General features: G+C 47.2%; 1 protein-coding gene across 1 annotated transcript in view; it reads left to right on the top strand.

The window, feature by feature from the left end:
- LOC307071319 (voltage-dependent P/Q-type calcium channel subunit alpha-1A-like) overlaps positions 1-17,500 on the top strand; it is a 79,683-nt gene that overhangs the window by 42,332 nt on the left and 19,851 nt on the right. Inside the window, exons 21-30 of the mRNA XM_079730305.1 lie at positions 459-660; positions 1,429-1,593; positions 2,027-2,137; positions 2,879-2,962; positions 7,785-7,901; positions 8,832-8,897; positions 9,161-9,258; positions 10,688-10,838; positions 11,400-11,527; positions 12,165-12,261. Coding sequence (XP_079586431.1) covers positions 459-660; positions 1,429-1,593; positions 2,027-2,137; positions 2,879-2,962; positions 7,785-7,901; positions 8,832-8,897; positions 9,161-9,258; positions 10,688-10,838; positions 11,400-11,527; positions 12,165-12,261 — 1,219 coding nt within the window. The remainder of the gene's footprint in view (positions 1-458; positions 661-1,428; positions 1,594-2,026; positions 2,138-2,878; positions 2,963-7,784; positions 7,902-8,831; positions 8,898-9,160; positions 9,259-10,687; positions 10,839-11,399; positions 11,528-12,164; positions 12,262-17,500) is intronic.

Here is a 17,500-nt window from a genome sequence, read left to right as displayed (position 1 = left end):
CCCCTCTCACCTCCTCCTCCTCCCTCTCTTCTCCTCCGCCCTCTCTCCTTCTCTCCTCTCAGTCATCGCTCCTCCCCCCTTCCCTCTTTCCTCCTCCCCCCTCTCTCCTCCTCCTCTCCCCTCCCTCAACCTCCTCTCCCCTCTCTCCTCCTCCTCTCCTCCTCCTCCCCCCTCTCTTCTCCTCGTCCGCCCTCTCTCCTCCTCCTCTCCCCTCTCCCTTCCTCCTCTCCCCTCTCTCCTCCTCCCACCTCCTCTTTTCTCTTCCTTTCTGTTTCCATTCTCAAGTCACTCTATTAGGCGCAGCGCTAAAAGTTCCTGCAGTTATATTATATATTCCAATTCAAAACGCTTCCTTAATGAATGCATGCATAAACACAGCCCCCAAAACTCTGTTTTGGATGACTAGAGCTGCAATAATCCCACGTCCTATCATCTCTCCCCTCTTCCCCTCTTACCAGGGTGCTAAAACACTCGGTGGACTCCACGTATGAGAACCAGGGCCCGAGCCCTGGATATCGGATGGAGATGTCCATCTTTTACGTGGTGTACTTCGTTGTCTTCCCCTTCTTCTTCGTCAACATCTTCGTCGCCCTCATCATCATCACCTTCCAAGAACAAGGAGACAAGATGATGGAAGACTACAGCCTGGAAAAGAATGAGGTGAGGAGGAGATGGGGAGGAGTGTGAGGAGTTGGGGAGGAGAGGGAGGAGATAGGGAGGCCCTAGGAGGAGGTGGGGTGGAGAAGGAGGAGATAGGGAGGAGCGAGAGGCGGTGAGGAGGAGAGAGGAGGTGGGGACGAGAGAGAGGAGGTGGGGAGGAGAAACAGGTGGGTACGAGAGAGGGAGGTGGGGAGGAGTAGGGGGGAGTTGGGGAGGAGAAGGTGGAGATGGAATGAGAGAGGGGAAGTTGGGAGGAGAAGGAGGAGATGGGGAGGAGAAGGAAGAAGTAAAATGGAGAGAGGGGAGGAGAGAGAGGAGGTGGGGAGGAGAGGATGGAGTTGGGGAGGAGAGGGGAGCAGGGACACAAGATGATGGAAGACGGCCTTGGAAATGAACACGGTGAGGAGGAGATAGTAGAGGAGGAGCATAGGAGATGAGGTGGGGAAGAGAGAGGGGAGGTTGGGAGGAGGAGAAGAGGTTGAGAGGAAGTGAGGAGGAGCTGGGGACAAGACAGGAGTTGGGGTACAAGCTAATGGAGAAGAGAGGAGAGAAGGGCCGAGGGGAAAGGATGAGGAGGATGAGAAGAGGAGAGAAGAGGAGAGGATTGCTTTTTTGACTGTCTTTTACTTTTTTTGTATTTGTTTATAATGCACTTATGAAGCACTTTGTATCATACATTTTAAAAGGTAAATAAAGTGTATTATTATTCATGTTCATATTCATATTAATAATATAATGATGATGTCTCCATCGCTCCCTCCCCTCCAGAGAGCCTGTATAGACTTTGCCATCAACGCCAGGCCCCTGACGCGACACATGCCCAAGAACAAGCTGAGCTTCCAGTTCCGCATGTGGACGTTTGTGGTGTCGCCGCCCTTTGAGTACAGCATCATGGCTCTGATCGCACTCAACACCATTGTCCTCATGATGAAGGTACGTCCACACCATCATCCTCACGCTCACAAAGAGGGGAGCGATAAGTTAGTTGGTTAGGGGTTCTTAATAGAGCCTTGATAGTCAACTCAGTCTGTAGCCTGCGTAGGATCCTTGAGAGAGAGAAGCCCGACACCTTGCTTGCTAAACATGGTTTCGATGAGATTTAGATTCAGTTGCGGATTTAGATTACAATATATTCAATTTGCTATTTGATTGCCCCTGCACATGATTTTGTAAATTACACCTACCTTTCTTCGTATGTGTGTGTGTGTGTTTGTGTGTGTACATGCATGCATGTGTGTTTGCGTGTGTGTGTGTGTGTGTGTGTGTGTGTGTTGGTGCGTATGTACGCTTGTATGCTTATGCATACGTGCCTTTATTCGTGTGTGTGTGTGCGTGTGTGTGTTTGTGTCTTTGTCAATGTGTTTAGTTTGATGGGGCGTCTCAGACGTATGACGACGTCCTGAAGAATCTCAACATCGTCTTCACCACCTTCTTCTTCCTGGAATCAATCCTGAAGTTCATAGCATTCGGTCCTTTGGTGAGAATCACACACACACACACACACTAACACACACACACACACATGCTGACACGGGCACACACACTAACACACAAACACTGACACACACATACACACACACACTCACACACACACAAACACACATACTCAGAAAACACACACACACACACACACACACATGCATAAACATCCTCAGACATACCTACACCCCTTAAACACACACACACTCACACAAACACAAACACAAACACACACACACACACACACACACACTCTCACCAACACATGCAAACACAGACACACACACACACACACACAAACACACATACACACACACAGACACACACACACACTCACACACACACACACACATACAAACACACATACACACAGACGCACACTCACACACACAAACACTCACACACCAAACACTCCACACTACCTCTTATCTGGGTTACCCTACACTATATGCTTGTGCATTTCTACCTATTATTAATTTATACCAAGGGTTATTTTGGTTGACAGATCTAGAACATTTTCTTCGGCTCCCTAAGCTGAAAGAGCCTCTCTTCCAGCAGCGATATTAGCTTAGCCCAGTTTCCTGCCTCTTCGCACGGTAACAACACTACCATTGGCCTATGGAGCAACATGGTGGGCGGGTGCTCTGGTTTTTCAGGAATGCGATTGGCTTGCTCCCCAATGCACCCCTGTGTTACCATCGGTCTGAATCACTGCTTGTCTCTCCCTCTTTTCCAATAGAATTTCTTCAAAGACGCCTGGAACATTTTCGACTTTGTCTCGGTTCTCGGGGCCATCACAGACATTTTAGTGACAGAACTTGGGGTAAGTGTTTGGAAAGGAGAGAAGGGAAAAAAATGCACACGAAAAATAGGGTAAATATGCTCTGGTCTTTAGTGGTGTTAAGGAAGTAGTTTCAAACTGTGGAAAGTTTTCTCCCAAAAGTTGTGTGACCCGATTCTTTCCGATGCCTCAAACACACTCTCTCTCACACACATGCACACACACAGACACATAAATACATACAGAACACAAACAAAACATAAACACACACACAAATAGTAAGCACAAGATAGATGGATAGATATACAACAGTAAATGAGACATATAATGCCTAATAAAGTAACAATCAGATCAATGAGAGTGCAGCCCCCATCTTGTTACAGCAGTGTGTGGATCCATCTGAGTGTTTCTATGTCTTGTCAGTGTGTTAACCTCCTCTTCCCTCTTGATGTGTGTTAAGGTATTCCAGTGTTTTGTCCAGTGCCTGTTGTGTTTGTATTATATATGATGTTTTGCATAACCGTCAATGTTATCGTCTTAATTGGTCAACATACTTCATAACTAGGCAATGTAAACATTGTGAGTGATTAGTCGAGCAAGGCAGCCGTGATTTATTTTGATCTGATTATTACCCCGCTGGTCTTAACGGACGGTGAGTTAACTGAAACGGCGTGCAGTGTGAAACGTTTGTCTGCTAAGGAATTCTTCGGTCTCCAAAATCAAATCGACTTCTCTCAAAGTATGCTGACCACTTAAATGGGCCTTCTTTTTTGGACCCACCATATCGTACGTCCACCAATAAGGGATTATTTGGAGCGATCTCAGTGTTTAACGTATTCATTCGGCCGCGTCTGTTGTGATGCTCCTGTGTGTTCATGCAAATTAAATTGATGATTAGAATTCGGAAGAGAAGAAGGGAAACATAATTCGGATGAAGAGGTCCTCTCTGTTGTGTAATGAATCAATGAAAAAATTCGGCCTCGATGTTGGTAACTATATCTCCCTATGGCCAGGTAACAGCTACTGCTAGCTTGGGTGTGGGGTGTGCAGGGGGTAACACTAATGCAAATGGTCCGCTCCAGTTGATAATGGCTGTTGACTCTTTGATGTTGTGTTTGTTTTGTGTGTCAACACCGTAATGATGTACTCTTCCTCTCCTATCTCTCTCTACATGCCTTCTTCACCCCTACTTTCTACTCTGTTGGCTCCCTCACCCCACCCCCTCCCCCTCCCTTACCCTCCTTACTTCTTGTGTGATAAACAAACAAAAAACAAATCCATCCAATCAAAATGCACTATGAAATCCTTCTTCATCGTGTCCTTCATCCGTGATGCTGTTTGGTGTTGGTGCTGTGGTGATGATGATGATGATGATGATGATGACGATGATGGTGGTGGTGGTGGTGGTGGTGGTTGTGGTGGTGGTGGTGGCCTATGTACCCCACCGACAACATCAACCACCCCCCCCCCTCCCCCATCCCTTGTCAAAACAAACAAACCAAAAAACTAAAAACAACCAATCTGACTAATCTTTACCCCTCCCACACTGTGCCGCAAAATAAATCATACATCCTTCTACATCTCCGCACAATGTAGAATCTGGTTGGTTTGTAATTTATATCTCAAAGCTTTCTGCTGCATCGTCATTGGTCAATGCATAAACCCCTCCCCTTCCCCTCTCCCTCTCCCACATCTTGCCCAGCCCTGCCCTTCAGTGCCCGCTCCCCCTCCCATTGCGTTGCATGTGCTGCAAGGGGAGGGGCCAGGAAGCCTTCTGAGTCGTCCCCCACTCAAACACACCTCTTCAAATATTCACAACACTGCACACGCGATAGCAGCAAGAGACCCAACCGTGCTTTGGACCACAAGCTACTCTCTAGTGTTGCTTGTAGGATGTACAATATTCTATAGTCTTCTCATCTTGTCTTCACATTTAGTCCTCACATTTAGTCCTCACATTAAGTCTTCACAATTAATCCTCACTTTTAATCCTCACATTCAGTCTTCACATTTAATTCTCACATTTATACATCACATTTAGTCATCACATTTAGTCTTCACATTTAGTTTTCACATTTAGTCATCACATTTAGTCGTCACATTTAGTCTTCACATTTAGTCCTCACTTTTAATCCTCCCATTTAGTCCTCAAAATGAATCCTCCCATTTAGTCCTCACATTTAATCCTCCCATTTAGTCCTCAAAATGAATCCTCCCATGTAGTCCTCACATTTAATCCTCACATTTAGTCCTCAAATGTAAGCGCGATTCCTCCTTTACTCCACCATTGTGCCATACGCAGAATTTGATCCAAAGAGCCCCTATTTTGTCGTCGTGTCCGTCCAGATCTAGATGGACAATGCCATGTGACACTTGACAAGCGGATGGATATTGAAATGGCTTATAATGATGCCATCAAATAGGGGGCCCTTGGTGCAATGCTCTCGCAGTGTGTGACTACATGGAATAAGAAGTCATTCTCTGGGAATCTGCTTCTACATACATTGCCAAACTGTGCTACAGATAACACAGAGACACATACACACTAACACACACCCACATCTTTAACACTTCCCCTATCATCACCGTAGATACAGGAGGTGCATGTTACAGCAGCAGGTGACCTGTGTGTTGGACGTGCGCGTGGGGCCCGGGGGTGTGTGTGATGTGCATGTGTCCCCGGGTCTGCATGGACGCTATGCAGACATGTATTGGTGTTCTCAGCCGTGGCCCTGCCTGCCCGGCTGTCTGGTACTGTCCATCCGCTGCCCAGTCCTCGCTCCTGATCCTTCATCTCCTCCTTCTCCTTCTATTCCTCCTCCCCTTCCCCCCCCCCTTCTCATCCTGTTCCTCATTATCCGCCTCTTCCTCCTCCTCCTCCTCTTCATCACTCCTCCTCCTCCTCTTCCTCCTCCTCACTCCTTTTCATAGCTCCTGTGCTCCACTTGTCAACCACAGAACCGCAGCAGAGATCAGAGAGAGAGTCCAGCTATTGGCCCTGGGTTCCATATATTCCTCGGAGATAGAGAGACATAAATAGAGAGAGAGAGCGAGAGAGAAGGAGAGACAGAGGGATAGAGAGAAACATGCATAAAGAGAGATGCATAGAGGTATAGTACAGAGGTTTGAATCAATTCACCAGCCTAGGAGTGCGTTTGTGTGTGTGTGTGTGTGTGTGTGTGTGTGTGTGTGTGTTGTGCGTGTGTGTGTATGTTGTGCGTGTGTGTGTGTGTGTTGTGCGTGTGTGCATGCGCGTGTGCTTGCGTGCGTCCGTGCGTGTGTGTGCGTCCGTGCATGTGTGTGTGTGTGTGTGCCTGGGTGCATATTTGTGTGTGCGATCGTGAGCGTGAATGTATGTCAGCAGGGTGTCCAGGGGCCTGTGGTTGACAGGTTTGGTGCAGTGTACTCCATTACCTCTCTCGGCTGCCCCCCACAACCCCCATCCCCCACAACCCCTTCCCTACCCCAGATATCAGTGCATTTGGTTCCCTTAAAATAAAATAAAATGGTTTACCAGATTGGATGATGACCTGTAGATGATTTAAAATGATGCTTTGTCTCGTTTTACTTTCTCTCTTCCTACTGTCTTCTCATCTCTCTCTCTCTCTCTCTCTTTCTCTCCCTCTATATATCTCCCTCACTCTCCCCCCTGCATTTACTTTGCGACTGTCTTTTTTGTTCAATGTGTCCAATTAACCATGTGTTAAGAATTTGGTATTATTTGTTAATTTGGGTTGTCCCAGCCCCAGCTTCCCTTTCTCTCTCTCTCTCTCTCTCTCTCTCCCTCTCTCTCTCTCTCTCTCTCTCTGTCTCTCTCTCTCTCTCTCTGTCTGTCTGTCTATCTTTCTCCCCCCCTTTCTCTCTCTCTTTCTGTCTCTTTAGCTCTGTGTTTCTCTATTCCTCACTACCTTGTGATTTTGGTTTTCGGTTAGAGTGTGTGTGTGTTATGTTTAGGTAAGGGAGTTTGTGTGCGTGTGTGTGTGTGTGTGTGTGTGTGTGTATTTGTGTGTGTTATGTTGAGATTAGGGAGGGTTGGTGTGTGTGCGTCTGTAAGTGTGTTGTGTTGAGGTTAGAAAGCGTGTGTGCGCTATGTTATGTTGAGGTAAGAGTGAGATAATGTTTCTGTTGTGTTGAGGTTAGGGAGTGTGTGTTGTGTTGAGGTTAGGGAGTGTGTGTTTCTGTATTTATTTGTTGTGTTGAGGTTAGAAAGTGTGTGACTTGGTGTGTTGAATTAAGGTTAGAGAGGGTATGTGCTAGTGTGTTGGGTTGTCTAGAGGTTAGGGAGTGTGTGTGTGTTGTTTGGAGGTTATGGAGTGTGTGTGTTGTGTTGTATTGAGGTTAGGGAGTGTGTGTGTTGTGTTGTGGTTAGGGAGTGTGTGTGTATGTTTGTTTGTTGTGTTGAGGTTAGGGCGTGTGTGTGTGTGTGTGTGTGTGTGTGTGTTGTGGTTAGGGTGTGTGTTGTGATGAGGTTAGTGTGTGGGTTGTGTTGAGGTTAGTGTGTGTGTGTGTGTGTGTGTGTGTGTGTGTGTGTGTGTGTGTGTGTGTGTTGTGCTTAGGGTGTGTGTTGTGATGAGGTTAGTGTGTGGGTTGTGTTGAGGTTAGTATGTGTGTGTGTGTGTGTGTGTGTGTGTGTGTGTTGTGCTTAGGGTGTGTGTTGTGATGAGGTTAGTGTGTGGGTTGTGTTGAGGTTAGTATGTGTGTGTGTGTGTGTGTGTGTGTGTTGTGGTTAGGGTGTGTGTTGTGATGAGGTTAGTGTGTGTGTTGTGTTGAGGTTAGTGTGTGTGTGTGTTGTGATGAGGTCAGGCAGCGCGTGGACTGTGCGCTCTGTACAGTGGGTGATATGTGCTTGGGGGTTGTGTTCCAGAACAACTTCATCAACCTGAGCTTCCTGAGGCTGTTCCGAGCAGCACGTCTCATCAAGCTTCTCAGACAGGGGGAGACCATACGGATCCTCCTGTGGACCTTCGTCCAGTCCTTCAAGGTACTGATGGGGCCGGACCCCTGGCCGTCACTGTGGTCTCCCACAGCCTCAGCATCCACACACGACTCCTCCTCTCAACGAGTGTCCAGCTGTCTGTTCTTGCCGTCGCCTGGAAGCCCACAACACCCGGCTGTGTCGGGGACAGACGCGGGTTAATGCTGTTGAATGTTCTGTTCTGAAATAGACTGCAGTCCTATTTGAAGCGAGCGGAACACAAAGACAGCCCACGCTCCACTCGGGCTCCTGTGTGCTCTGCTGTTAAAACAATACCATTCCACTTCTTGTTTGTGTGCCTACTACGAGTAGGAGAGCGATATTTGCTCTCGGGCTTAAAAGTGACGTCCTTCTAATACAGACATGACATGAGTCATCGTTTCGCCTGGTGTTTCGGTTGAAAGCGAGTGGAGTCTGTTATGTGGCACTGCTTATGCAACAGCTCCTAGGCCTTCTAAAGGACTCAGAAAAACTCCCCGAACCCGGAGGGAAGGAACCTCGAGGAGAAAAACAGAGAGGGATCCCTCCTTCCAAGGATGGTCAGAAACCTTGAGAAGGAACACCTTCCTTCTACACAGTTCTTCTAGGGATGGTTAGAAACCTTTAGAAGGAATAGCGGTCTTCCAGGGACCTTGTGAGGGTGATAGATGGCCGACTAGGCAGACATTAACGGTAGCAACAAACAAAGCAGTGTGCTCAATTGTCAGGGCAAACAACAATCAATATTTCAAAAAGAATATGCGTAAATATGTTGTAGAATTTCTACAAGTAATTGGAGCAAATGTATGATGCTGTGTCTTTCATACATACGGTCTTGAAAGAAGTCCCACACGTGTTATCCCCTGGCTGACGTGAGGTCCTCATTGTGTGTCCTCAAGAGGACGGGAAGGCAAACACACTCTCACAACACACACTTTTGGTGTTGCCTCCCCCCAGGCGCTGCCCTACGTGTGTCTGCTGATCGCCATGCTCTTCTTCATATACGCCATCATTGGCATGCAGGTGAGTGCCGCTGCCGCCACAAGGTCTCAGTTAGCATGACGATGAGGATGATGATGATGAAGGTGATGGTGAAAAAGTCCTCTTTTCATCCACCAAACAAATCCTGATCTCTCTCTCTATTTGCATGTGTGACTGTGTGCGTGTGTGTGTGTGTGTGTGTGTGTGTGTGTGTGTGTGTGTGTGTGTGTGTGTGTGTGTGTGTGTGTGTGTGTGTGTACGTATGTGTGTGTGTGTGTGTGTGTGTGTGTGTGTGTGTGGTTCAGTTGTTTGGTAATCTCGCCCTGGACGAGGTGGGGGAGGGAGCCGTCAACGAGCACAACAACTTTAGGACCTTCATCATGGCTCTGATGCTGCTGTTCAGGTCAGACTCTCCTTCTCTCTCTGGGCCCTATTTTGTAAACAGCGCAATTTACTTTCTTCACCGACGCATGTATCTTTGCTAGTTTGCACCCGGCCGATAAAAAACGATAAAATAATAATAATAACAATAATAAACTCGAGCAAAGTATATCCTAGCCTTCCAAAACAAATCTTGTTTAAGGGTAAATGATAACGTTGGTTAAATTATTTGGGAAAGAACAGCTGATACAGCGGTAATAAGTTGTACTTTTAAATCAATGCATCTGCAAACACCGTACAGCAAAGACATATTTTCTTGACACAGGCATCGTGTACAAGCCAATAACTTTTAGGATTGATGAGTAATTGATCGTGAGGAAACATAGTTTTACCGCGAGTGAGTGTTTAAAAGAATGAATGAATGCGGGTGATGCTTGGCGCCCGTGTGTCTGTTTAACCACACGCAAACTAAACACGTAGGCTAACGCATAATTCAGTCCATGGCAATGTATATTAACGGGGGGACACATGCATATTATGAACACAAGTTGATAACGATGATGTATACAATACTGGTAAGAAACAATGTTTGTTAATGTATTGCCGCATATCATTAAATAGACCCTCAGTTGCGGCCACAGGACCGCATATAATATATATATGTGTTAAGACAAAATTAAAACTTAACATGACGACTCAGTATTTTTGAAGCTGTAGAAGAAAACGCTATTACATGTGAAAATAAGGCCATATTAGTTGGACATTAACTGAGCCATTTGAAGTTTGAAATTCATGTGGTCATGCATCTGTTTCAGGGGAGACTCCAAACGCGCTGTCAAAATATCAACTTGTCAGATTCATTGCGCTCGTGGCTCTTAAAGGGGTTGGGAGATGGCACTCTCATTGGTTTATTGCATGTTACGCCCAAAACACACCTACTGGTATTCAATCCAACCCATTTTAGATTTGCGTTGGGCGCAAGAGTCATTTATTCACCGGTATAATAGCAACAGCGCCAGAGACCCGCCCACAAAGCTACTTCCGTTTTGCGCTTCTCACTTATGTTTCAGACTGTTAAAATAGGGCCCTCTGTCTTTTTCTCTATCTCTCTCCCTCTCTCCCTCCCTCCCTCTCTCCCTCTCTGTCTCTCTCTCTGTCTCTTGTCTCTTTGTCTCTGTCTCTCTGACTCTTTCTCTCTCTCTTTGTCTCTGTCTCTCTCGCTCAATTAAATATAATTATAATGATGTGTATAACTATGTATAATTGTGTGTGTGTGTGTGTGCGTGTGTGTGTGTGTGTGTGTGTGTGTGTGTGTGTGTGTGTGTGTGTGTGTGCGCGTGTGATTTTGAACGTGCATGTGCTTGTGTATGTGTATGGTTATGTGTGTGTGTGTGTGTATGTGTATGGTTATGTGTGTCTGTGTGTGTGTGTGTGTGTGTGTGTGTGTTTAGGAGTGCGACGGGCGAGGCGTGGCATGAGATCATGTTGGCCTGTCTCGGGGGGAAGGAGTGTGACAAGCTGTCTGGGAACGCTGAGCCAGAGTGCGGCAGCACCTTTGCCTACACCTACTTCGTCTCCTTCATCTTCCTCTGCTCCTTCCTGGTGAGACGGCCTGCTTCCTACTCATCCCTGTTTCCGTGGCGACCACCCCTGGCCGTTTCCAACACCAAAGAGTCTGACCTCCTGTTCCAGTCTTGATAATTGTGCCGACTAAAAGTGTGCACACTTTTACTTTAAACATGCTGTTGAACGTGTCCAAATAGAGGCTTTTTGGAGGGTATTTTATTCTTCTACATGGGAACCAATTTAAGAAATATAATAGTTTTGAATGATTAATAATTACGCTATTTTACTTTGTTGCAGAGTCCAAAATTAATGATAAAGAAAGTATCTGCAAAGTGTATTTGTTCTGCTACAAGGGATCCGAGTAAAGAAAGAAGTGTTTTGAGTGAAAAACCTCAAATTTTAGTTTATTCACCCACAACCCACAGGTGTAAAGGTTTAATGTGTCAATAACTAGCATAGTTAATAACTCCTCAACTGATGGGGAAATCGAAATCACGTTTGAAATTGATTGAAATTGGACTGAAATGTAAGAATTAGCGGTGTGTGCATGGCCTCCCAGAGCCTTGTGTTTGAGTGGGAGCTCTGTGCTGGGTGCAGATGCTGAACCTGTTTGTGGCCGTCATCATGGACAACTTTGAGTACCTGACCCGGGACTCGTCCATCCTGGGGCCGCATCACCTGGACGAGTATGTAAGAATATGGGCTGAATACGACCCTGCAGCCTGGTGAGTAAAGAATGCACCAGCACACACACACACACACACACACACACACACACACACACACACACACACACACACACACACACACACACACACACACTAAGATGCTCACATACTCTTCTTCTACAGAACTTTCCCCACGCAACACTAGAACTGTAAGGATGTTAAGTGTGTGGAATGTAAAATACAATCTAAGCCTAGAACTTCTATCCTTTTCAAAACAACAGACCGCTGCTGTGGTGTGTTTCACTCTATCTATCTACTTACCTATTTATCACTCTCCACCTCTCTGCCTCTCTTTCTTCCATCTTAAATGATCTGTGCATATTGTCTGTGCCGGAGTGTACGTGGGTGTGATTGTGGATGTTCACCCTCTCTCTTCTTTCTCTTTATATCTGTGTTCTACTCCTACTTCCCCTTTCTCCCCACCACTCTCGATCTCGATCTCGCTCTCGCTCTCGGTCTCGCGCTCGCTTTCTCACTCTCACTATCTCGTGTGTGTGTGTGTGTGTGTGTGTGTGTGTGCAAGCCTGTGTGTGTGTGTGTGTGTGTGTGTGTGTGTGTGTGTGTGTGTGTGTGTGCGTGCCTGTCGCTGCTGCCTCACACCCTAACCTCCTAACCTCCTGTATCTCTCTTGCAGCGGGCGCATACATTATAAGGATATGTACAGTTTATTACGGGTTATCTCCCCTCCCCTGGGCCTTGGCAAGAAATGCCCACATAGGGTGGCCTGCAAGGTTTGGAACGCAGCCTTCAACGCAACCACCTGCCCGCCTCTTAGACACTGTCATGAATGTCTCCCTTCTGCACACACTTTGAATCAACGTTGTTCTCGCATCGGGTTGCTTTTGGGTTTGGGTTTCTGAGTAGCATTGTCATCTCCTTTTGTGTTGGGTAACCTCATCCCATCCTTAGAGAGCTGTTTGACTTGGGTGTTCTACTGTCAATGCATTCTGATATGAGAATGAGAATGTTTGGGACAATGCAGAAATGTGCAGAGTTAAAATGCAAACGCTCTTGTGTATGCCCTCTCTCACACACACACACACACACACACACACACACACACACACACACACACACACACACACATATACGAATGTACACACATGCCTGTAGTGGTGTGTGTGTGGAGCATGAAAATAGTGTGCACCGCACTCGCCATTGCACCGCTCACGCTGGGCGCTAGGGCACGTGCAGGCCCCCCTCACCTGTCCCCAGGGTACAACCTCCCAGAGGCTATAGTCGTGGGGTCTAGTCATGTGCCTTGTTCTAGTATGGGCTGGGTGGGACGGGGGGGCAGGGATCAGGAGGTGGGAGGGCTGTTCATGATCATGTATGGGATAGGGGCATACACAAAGACATTTTGGCCCAGATTCTGGTCCATCACTGCTAGCATGCTAATTGCTCGGTGGCTAGATGCTAACGGTAGCTAACAGGGTTACCTAATGGGGACCTTAGAGGAGACCCTGATGTCATTAGCCTCTGGACCACTGTCTTATACGTCCGTTTCCTAAACCAGGACTCTTTATTGAATTAATTAGCCAACCTTGATATAATTATCTACTTAAGGAGGCCGAGGAGGATGCATCAGCCCTCCACGGTGGTCTTTAGTTCCTGGAGGCTCTTCTGGTGGCCAGCCATTGAGATGAGAGCCATTCTCTGGTTCTGAATTACAAGATAAGGATATAGTTCGGGTCTGGTTCACCATATAAACCCTTAATATTTCCATCTGGGATGATTAAAGATCCCATTTTATCTTATTCACTTAAAGTGATTGAGATTAGATGGCATTAATAAAGTACATTCTATCGTATCCTATGTACTTTAAGTGGTGTTGCAAGACATGACTGGACATGGCCAAACTCTCTTTGTGTATGGCTATGGTGTTGAGTTGGGAGTTAATGTTTTGTGAGCGCCTGTGTCTGACTGTCAAAGACTTGACAGACTGAAAGCATGAAGGATGACGATGATGATGAGAAAATGAATGATTGAGTGAATGAGCTAGATGAATGAACAATTGAATATGTGAAGTAAGAGGAAGGGAAATGGGGTTAAGCTGGGGTTTGTACAACGACCACTCCTCTGTTTTAGCCATTGGACATTGAAAAAAACATTTCACTAGCCTAGCCTATCCTAGCCTAGCCTAATTTGCCTTGTTCACTTTGTTTAAAGCATCAGTCTGCAATGGTTCCCCCACTTTCCTCCATTTGGACCGCACCAATAAGCGTGCCAAGGGTCTTTGTGGGTGGGCTTTAGTTGTCCAGCAATGTGTTGGAATTTGCAACTTCTCCCAACCACTTCTTTGGTCTACCCTTTGTGAACCAGTTGTCTACACAAATTGGCTTTGCAAATATGTATAGACAAGACAACAAGTTAATGATAATACCTGGCAGATATTCAGACTGGTTGAATATTGACACTTTTTGGTTAAATATTGATTAGGTCTATATCAGCGCCCCATAGACAGACATTTCAGACGGATATGTAGAGAGTCGCAAAGTAAACACAAGGCAAATCAGGCACACTAGCTTGTGTTGCACTTATGCTAACAATTTGAGCAGCAAGCTCTGGACCCTAGCGACCCAGGGCGGCTAATCGATCAGTGCTGTTAGCGAGGTGGATCACTGTCATGGACCTGCATTGACCTTTGACCTGCATTCATGTGTCACTGAGCTGTCCCGCAGCCCTCTGCCTGTTCTATACGAGCGGGAAAGAAGGAATATAACTAGAGCCTGAATCAACCCTTCCGCCCCTCGCATAGAACGTCCTAACAATAACTAACGAACTAAAACGTACCCCCGGCCTCGTCCAATTCCCCAAAACCCCCTCCCTACTGCTACTCTTTCTCCCCCTTTCTCCTCCTCTCCTCTCCCCTCCTCTCCTCTCTCCCTATCCTCTCCTCTCCTCTCTTCCTCTCCTCTCCTCTCCTCTCTGCCTCTCCTCTCCCCTCCTCTGCTCTCTTCCTCTCCTCTCCCCTCTCCTCTCTTCCTCTTCTATCCAATCCTCTCACCGCTCCTTCTCTCCTCCTATCCACTCCTCCTCTCCTCTCCCCCTCTCCTCTCCTCTCCGCTGCCCTTCTGTTTTCTCCTCTTTTCCTTTCATCTCTTCCTCTCTCCTCTCCTCCTCACATTGAACAACGAACCAGAGTAGAACCACAGAAGACGCTCCCTCCCTCTCTCTATATATATATATATATCATCTCCTCTCTCTCCTCCTCACATTGAACAACGTGCCAGAGTAGAGCCACAGAAGATGCTCCCTCTCTCTCTCTCTATATATATCACCTCTCTCTCTCTCACCACGCGTGTTCACGGCTACAGAACAATAACCTGTGTGTATTTGTCCCCCCCCCCTCCCCTCCTTCTTTCCTTCTGTTACTTCCTCCTGTCGTCCTCTCCTCGACACACCTCCTCCGTCTCTCTCCCCCTCCCTCACATTGTGTTTGCTTTCGTTTCCTTGTTGTCCTCTGTTGTGGATGTGCGGCGGCGGTCGTGGTGGTGGTGGTCGCGGTGGTGTGTGTGTTTGTGTGTTTGCGTGTGCCTGTGTGTGGATGTGTGTGTGTGTGTGTGGATGAGTATGTGTGTAAGTGTGCGCGCGCCTGTGTGTGTGTGTGTGTGTGTGTGTATGTGCGCCTGTGCGTGCGTGTGTGTGTGTATATGTGTGTGCGTGTGAATGTGCGTGCGTGTGCGTGTGTGTGTGTGTGGTGCGTGTATGGTGCGTGCGACCACCCCAGCGGCAGGATCACTTATACAGACATGTATCAGATGCTAAGACACATGTGTCCACCTCTTGGCCTTGGGAAGAGGTGTCCAGCGCGGGTGGCCTATAAGGTAGACCCCCCCCCCCTACCCCTTCCTCCCTCTCCCTCCCCCTCCCTCCCTACCCCCATCATCACCTCACCTCCCTCCCCCTCTCCCATCCCTCCCTTGTTCCTATGGTGACTCCCCCTCCCACCCACTCTTACCTTCCCTCCTCCCCTGCCCCACCTCCCTCATCCCTTACTCGTGACCCCTTGAACCCCTTTCCCAGCGTTGTATACTCTCCCTCGTCGTGTGTGTGTGTGCGCGCGTGTGTGCGTGCGCGTGGTCGTGTGTGTTATCGGTTTTGTTCAGGTATTCTTCTTCCTCTTCTTATTATTTTTCATGGTGGTGATTTGTCCGCTGAGTGCTGTTCCCTCCTTGCTGACCGACAAACCCGCGGGGTGGGGGGGCTTCTGTGGTGGAATGGAGTGATAGTGAAAGTGATAGTGGGGTTCTTTGATTTGGTTTTTTCCGTTCTCCCTGGTGGTTTTCCCCCGTGGTTCCCCGGGCTCCGGACAGCCAGTCCTCAGGGGTAAAGGAACGAGAGGAAGCTTTGCCAATTCCTCTGCAGCCCGCACGGACGCATACATGCACGCCCACCCGACCACACAGAGATATCAGAGATATAAAAGAACAAAGAAAGAAATTCCTTCATTTTAGGATGAACTTGGAGTTCATGACGTCAACGATTAAGCAGTAAAAAAATATTGAAAAGAACGAGCTAATATCTCAATTTAGCAGGGCTTTTTTTATTTGAGGCGGGGAAGCAAATGGCTGTTGCTTTATGTAGACGACTTCAATTTGAGGTTGGGAATGTAAGTCATCATGCAACCTTTTCATTGTATTTACAGCATTAATTGCATATTTTCAAAAAAAACATCCTAAAAAGAAGAAATAGGTTGTATTTACCGTGCGTCACCTGTAAAAGATGACCCGTGGCTGAAACCAAACCGCAACAGGTTAAATCTCTTGTTTGTGAACACAGAACAAAGCATATTGAAACTGCAGAAGGGCGAGGGTTCCAATCCCGAGTCGACTAGTGCGGTGGATTGCTGACGATGCAGGTACAGAAGAAGTGGCAAGGAGGTGTGCATTCAGTCCTCTGGCTCCATTGCTTCTGTGGATGGCACACACACACACACACACACACACACACACACACACACACACACACACACACACACACACACACACACACACACACACAGACAAACACTCTGACATACACGCACACACACATACACCCACATACGCATTCACATACAACCAACTCATGAACACACAAACAAGATGAGCCAACAAATTGGGCTAGTTGTAGCTGGGACTCTTTTAGGGCTTTTGGGAATTTTGGCTTTGTATCTTTTCTTCCTTGTGTTTTTCCACTTGATTCGGAGAGGAAAGATATTCTTCATTTTCTTTGACTCATACTATTCATTAGTTTTTGGCGCTTTGGACCGATGATATCAAGACCTTAGTCAAGCGCCATGTCCTTCTGTTAACCTCCTCACCTCCTTAACTCACCTCCTCATATCCTCATGTCCTCACCTCGTCTCCTCACACCTCCTGTTTAGTCTCCTCCCACTTTACACCCCATCCCTATTGTCACTTAACACCACCTCCTCCTCCTCCTTCTCCTCCTCCCTCTCATCCGTGTCCATCTCAGATTCTCTCCACAACCTGACTTGAATCAGTCTCTGTCCTCTTTCCTTCTCTTTTTTTCAGCCTCTCTTCGTCTTTCCATCTTCCCCCTGTGATTGAATGATGTCATTCTCATGCGACATCCATGTAGCTCCACCTCCATCCATCTCTTCTCCTCTCTGCACTGTCTATCCTTGTCTCCCTGTCCGTCCCTCTCCCTCTCTGCTGTCTCTGGTCTGTAACGTAAGTCCTCATCCATCCATCCATCCATCCATCCGTCCATCCAACCCTCTGCCTGACTTGTTGAACCATCTCACATTCTCTGGGGTTTTTTTGGAGATGAGAAATAATACGCTTTCTTGTCTTCCGTGAGAGCGCCGAGAAGGCAAAGTCAGCTGTCTTGTTGCCTCGGAAACCTGAATCTGTTTAAATTCCCAAGCTCATGAGCTTTGACCTCTTGGAACGAGCGTTAGGGTTAGAGACCGGTCTGACAGCTCGTGTTTTCTCGGTGGTTTCTTTGACAGCGTTTCTTCGT

Source organism: Pollachius pollachius (genome assembly GCF_949987615.1).
Source record: "Pollachius pollachius genome assembly, chromosome: 2".
Taxonomy (NCBI): domain Eukaryota; kingdom Metazoa; phylum Chordata; class Actinopteri; order Gadiformes; family Gadidae; genus Pollachius; species Pollachius pollachius.
Note: the sequence above shows the minus strand (reverse complement) of the source record. Positions and strands in the feature narration are given on the sequence as shown.